Raw genomic sequence first — 6,000 nt, 5'->3', positions numbered from 1 at the left:
CTTCAGTAGATCTGCCTGTTCTCCCCCCACTCTATCTCTGGTGAATCTTCTCATCCCCAACCCTGACCTACATCCCAGTTCTTCTGTGCATATATAATCCTTTTTTCAAAAAGTTCTGCCACCCACAAGGCATTTTTGATAGGGAATCCAGGTAAAAGAAACCTAGTTGTATAAAAACAGACCTCCTCAACACAATTCCAACAGAACACTTTACAGTAATAATAATCACCACTGGAGCAAATACAGTTATCGTCAAATTTAAATTTATTGAGACATTCAGCTATGCCTGTCAGTCTACATCCAAATTTGCTACTAAAAATAAAATAAAGTCACATCCCACATTAGGAATACCAAATCTGAAAAACACTTTTTGAGCCAAGCCTATTGTATAAATAAATGACTAGTTTCTTTTCATATCAAAATTCCCATAGAAAATTACCTTCCCCCCCTCCCCAGTTCTACCTGTAACCATGATGTATGTAAAAATTTTAATATGACACATCCTTGTCAAAGAAAAGGTGCAAAGTCTATTAACAGCTTTAAAAGTGGCATTTGCAGAGTGTGGTCATACAGTTATGTATTCATTCCCCAAGTGCAAATATTGCCATGATTTAACACTGTTTTGATTCAGTTGCAAGAATTAAACATTACACAAGATTGGAAAGTACACTTGGGGCTCTTTCAGTGCCCTAAAGCCCTTCCCACTTTGGTTTCCTACACTGAAGTGCACTCCAAAGTGTTCATCAGAGTTTTAGTTTACTTCACACAGCCAACACAGTATACAATATATTAACAAAAGTCTCATATACATCAAAATATTTAAGACTCCATCATAGAGGTCAAGAGTCTTGGATTACATGAACGTACCCGGCAGGCCCGCGCCCCCCGCCCCACCCCTACAGCACATGCCAAGTCTGCGCGTGCTTTGGTCTGGGAATACAATCAATGTTTTGACATCTTTGATTTTCTTTCAGTGCTGTCCAAACTCAGGAATTCACCTGACTGAGTTCCAATTACTCGGGGAAGGTGGTGGAGGAAAAAGGCCAGTCACCACCACTCACACTTTGTGACAGACGATCCTGGTCCCTCTCTGCCTGCTTCTTCCCAGGCTGGTCTCGTGCTTTGTGGCCTCCTTTCTTCAGCCCCTTCATATACCCAGTGCTGGTTTTATTCACCCCTCACAATTGGGGGGCAGTCTGTGAAGTTGCCAAGGCTAATTTTCTGGATGAACTTCCACACAACGTCAGCACAGATGTACAGATACTCCGTGCAGAGGAGACCTAGCAAACTTCTCACACCATCATGGAGACGAAAGCAGGTGGTCCTCACTCTGTGGAATGTCATGGCTCATGCCCGACCCTCTCTTATATTCCCTCCAAGTCTGAGCACGACTTCACGTGCATGTCCTCTGCTTCAGTTTCCTCAGGTCACTCCTGATGCTGTTCTTCTAGGCTGACCCCCACCGGACTGGTCACATCACTGGAGCTAAGAGGACATTCTTGGGGACCGAGAGTACCCTCTGGGCTGTCTAAATTTGTGGGGACACACTCACCACTGTCCCTAGAGCCTTCCTGTGCCCCAGTCCCTTGAGGTGGCTCTTGCCCAGGAGGATTCAGCCTACCATGGGGCTCAACATCAGTGTGAGGTGGGGGCCCTGGCTCTGCTGCAGAGCCTGGGGGCTGGGCAGAGTGCTTGAGGTGGCAGTGGCACAAAGGACAGGTCTCCTGGACATATAGCCACTTCTTGAGACAGCCTGCATGGAAGAAATGGCTGCAAGGGGTGATCACAGCAGATTTCATGTCCTACAAGAAAAGGGGAGAAGGTATCTTTATAAACATCTGTTATCTAAAATCTTGCTGCTACCCCCAAAATTTACATCACTTTTCCCCCAAGCCCCTCAAAGAAAATGTTTAACACAAACCTTAGAATGAAATTTTTGTATTTCAGTAATAAGCCTCTTGCCATTAGCAATCCCTCTAGAACCACTGTTTAGTAATTTTTAAGAGGAAACCCCAAAAAGAAGAGCAAAACCATCTTCTGAACCAGATTTGGTTTTAGTATAAAACACAAGGGCCCCCAAATGTAGAAATGACTGCTGGTACTCCCTGGGTAAGGCAGGAGAGTAATTAGAGCCCCAGAAAACATGGTGAGACAGCACTTTCCCATATTTATACTACAACAAAGCCAAACAGATTATTACATGATGAGGTGATTGGCAAGGAGACAACCATAGCCACATAACATAAAGATGTTGGCAAGGAAGCAGCAATTTCATTAGGAACAATGCATATTCTTGGCTTTTAAAAGGCAGTCTGAATAAGCCAGCATTTTCCAAGTTGCATCAGAAACTCCCCCGTCCTTGCCCCCAGTGCCTGCCAACCATGCATATTCTCACCACCCCAGATCTACTGAATCCAAGTACTTGAGAGATGCTCACAATCTACAAGCACAGCAAGCCACTCAGGTGACTTCTACACACTATCAAATTGGATAACCACTGGAGTAGGAAATGGATACTTGGCATCAATATTCCTTGCACAAGATACATTTGGGTAAAGAAGGCTGAGAACATGAAGTTGTAAGAATACACGTGGTGAATAAGCCATTATTGTTTAAAGTCCCCTAATAAGGCCTTGTGGCTACTGCTCAAGGTCTATGCCAAGGACGGTAATCCAGAGTGAATTATTAAGCAGAAAGCCATCCAAGGAAGAGCAGCCAGCTGGGAATTAAGCAATCTAACTTTCACACTCTGGGGGATAGTTGCAGGCAGTTCTAGCACCTCAAAAAAAGTGATGTGACAACAAGAAACACAAAAAGAAGACTCTTACATCCCAGACAGAACAGTCATAGGCCCGTTAGGCTTCCCTGTGCTGGTGCTGCAGAGGCATGTTGAGGCTGACCGCAAAAAGGATCTACAACATGACACTGAACTTGGGGCAAGTATAGGACTTCCCCTCCCCCCAAATGCAAAAGTCTCATTTTGCTACTATCCGTACTATCTAATCACATTTAAAAAAAAAAAAAAAGTATCCTTGCCTTTTACTCCTAGAATAATTCTTATTCTAGCCCTAACTGGACACACTCAGCCTAACTGGAGAGCAGCACTGTAAGATGGATAGGCCTGCAACCTCACATCAACAGGGACTCCACACAGTCACTGACATATCCACATGGGTATTCCCTGCCCTATGCTGTGCAGATGGCCTCCTCTCCACAGTCAGTCAACAGACACTTCCCCAACCTGGAAACCAGTAGGGAATCAGACTTGGCACAGCACTTTTCAGAAGCCGCTGACCCTGCAATATACTTATTTGTGTATATTCACAAGTAAATATAAAATACACCTGACCTGTTTTTCCTTTATTTGTGGGTGAGCAATAATGTTGAAGATAACAATAAATTAGAATTTGAACTGAATTATACATTTAATTTAGAATAAAATAAAAAATTTATAGACAGAATCTGAATTGGTCTTTAATAATTTCTGAGCCAATTTTTCTACCCAGATGATAATTTTGCCTAAAAAATTTAAGGTGAATTTGGTCAACATCATAAAAATCCAGGGACATGCAGTATAACCCATCCAAATGGATTCTCCAATGTTACCTGGTAACAGATGGCACATATATCATTGTGTTTCTCAAGCTGCTCCTTCGTAGCAATGGGCAATGATTTAATCTTATTCACAGCATCTCTGCGGAGAAGGAAGCTCTTCCAGCCCAGCTGAGCACGAAGCCACACATTGTAATAAGAATGGATGAAGATAATCATGGAGCCCATGACTGTCCATTCTCCAAAGATGGTCTCTGAGACACCATAGGCCACCACACAGAGGGCCACCAAAAACTCCAGCAGGCGATACGTGCCATTCACATAGTAGATGACGTCATCCATGTTCTCCACTGGCTCTTTTCTGAATTCCTCAACCATAAATAAGACATAAATAAAAAGTGTTCCCAAAACCTGAAGGAAAAAAAAGTACATTAAAACAGAGTTAAAATCATGAAGACTTTCATAGACTTTAAACAAATTCCTGGTACTTTTAGAAAACCATATTCAATATCTAGAGTAGTCACTGATACAACTGAATGTGGGTGATCTCAGAAATCCATGCACTAAAAACCTCAAACCTTGTAATGAAATGATCCTAGCAATTAGCTATCTGACTCCTAATTTCCCCTTCCTACCTAGCTCACCAAATACCATTCAAATTCTATCTAAGTTTTCCTAAATTTACAGTGACATTTGTTTTGTTCTTCAACCCTCAAAGAACTTTTACTTCTATAAGGAATGTGAATAAATCTTTATTGCCAATACCACCATTTCTTTTTCTTCTTACTGATCAGGCAACAAAGACCACCTTTAAGTTGTAATAAGTTTTTATTTTCAAGGATACTGAGCAGGTGTATATATGTAGAGAATATACCATTTATGCATAACACCTCATACACTTATTTACATCATGAAACTGCATAAGTATTCCAAATTCAGAAATTTTTTTATTTCAAAAATAATTCTAACATCAGAATTAGAATCACAGAGAAAAAATTTATTCAGGCTTTATGAGAAATAAATGAAACAATGTATGCAACGCTCAGAAAATAACAAATGTGATAACAGCTATTTTATTTTGGGAAATAATTACATATAATATTCAAATTTCTCACATCTGATAGTCATTCTTTAACCTCATTCCACTATCCTGAGAAACAGCTAATTTCCTTTAGGGGCAGAAGTAGGTATCTTATTATTGTTGCAAGTAAAAAAACCAGCAAAAAGGCCCTACCTGGTGGTGCAGGGGGTTGGAATGCAGCACTGAGAAGCTAAGTCACACCATGGCCACTTCAGTGCGAAACTCAGCAATACTTGAATATTACATTTAATGTTTACATGGCAACTCTGTATCAAAAACTTTAGAAAAAGATAACCTGCAAAGTTTAACTACTTTGATTTGAAAAAGTTTAATTCCTTAAAAGGAATTAGCCTTTAACTGCTTTAATCTGTTTAATCAGCTAGTATACAGGCAATCAATCCTAGGCTTACCTGAAGAGAAGTGAGAATGCTGCTTGAAATAATGATAAGAAGCCAAAAATCCATGTGGAAAAATTGGCAAATCATATAAGCCATGTAAGCAGGGAACACCAGTAAAAATAAACAAAGGCTCACAGCACGGAAATGTTTCCATAAACTCCTGAAAAAGAAAAGGACTCATTTCAAGAGCTGTCACCCAGCACAAGACCGGGAACAACTTCCATGTCAAGACACCATCCTGGGCTCCACTCCCTGGGCACTCCTCGCCAGGACTCATTCCTTCCCAGGACTCATTCCTTCCCTCCTCTTCCCATGCTCACTCAATTGCCAGGTATTCAAGTCTGTTTTTTTCCCCCCAAACATTTATTTCATTCCCATGCCTAGTAATTTTAAATCAATTTCAGATTATAGCATTATACCTTAACAAATTTCACAGTAATTCTGGTCTTTCTAAAACCCCATCCTCTCCCACCACTCCAGCCTGTGATGAACTCTGTGCTATGTGAGTGTGGTAGTGTCTGGAGGACTGGGTCTTCCATGGACCATGGTTGTGGAGGCCTCCTGATCTGGCCTTATACCCAGTGACTCCAATGTGCCTTGCACACTGCAAGCCCAGTGCATCTTCTTAAAGCTCTACCAATGTAATACAATCAACACATCCCCGTGTTCCTAGCCTGGCATCAGAAGGGCTCTACTCCCAACTTGCCAACATCTGTTCCTCACTGAAGGAAATTAACTGTCCTTCCAGAAAAACACAAGTACTTTTACCTACCAGAAATCCCTCCAGCCACTCCATTTTGCTAATCCTTTAGGCTAGCTGAAACTAAACAAATACTTTCATACAGGTAATGTAAATCTCCAGAAATTACCTACACTCTCAGAATTATTAACATCTGAACTACCGATTTTTTGGTATCGTTTCAATTACACATATTTATATATTCTATATATTCCTACAGTACTGTTTTA

The 6,000-nt window shown here is 41.0% G+C and overlaps 1 protein-coding gene across 1 annotated transcript in view; it reads right to left on the bottom strand.

Annotated features, from left to right (window-relative positions):
- Nucleotides 1–252: 252 nt before the first annotated feature.
- The window catches only part of RNF145 (ring finger protein 145), a 41,862-nt gene continuing 36,114 nt past the window's right edge, over nt 253–6,000 (bottom strand). Inside the window, exons 8-10 of the mRNA XM_012730197.1 lie at nt 5,044–5,191; nt 3,607–3,963; nt 253–1,802 (exon numbers count right to left, since the gene is read on the bottom strand). Of these exons, the coding sequence (XP_012585651.1) occupies nt 1,428–1,802; nt 3,607–3,963; nt 5,044–5,191 (880 nt within the window). The 3' untranslated portion in view covers nt 253–1,427. The remainder of the gene's footprint in view (nt 1,803–3,606; nt 3,964–5,043; nt 5,192–6,000) is intronic.

Source organism: Condylura cristata, unplaced genomic scaffold (assembly GCF_000260355.1).
Source record: "Condylura cristata isolate star-nosed mole 26May11 unplaced genomic scaffold, ConCri1.0 scaffold00026, whole genome shotgun sequence".
NCBI classification, from domain to species: Eukaryota; Metazoa; Chordata; class Mammalia; order Eulipotyphla; family Talpidae; genus Condylura; species Condylura cristata.
Note: the sequence above shows the minus strand (reverse complement) of the source record. Positions and strands in the feature narration are given on the sequence as shown.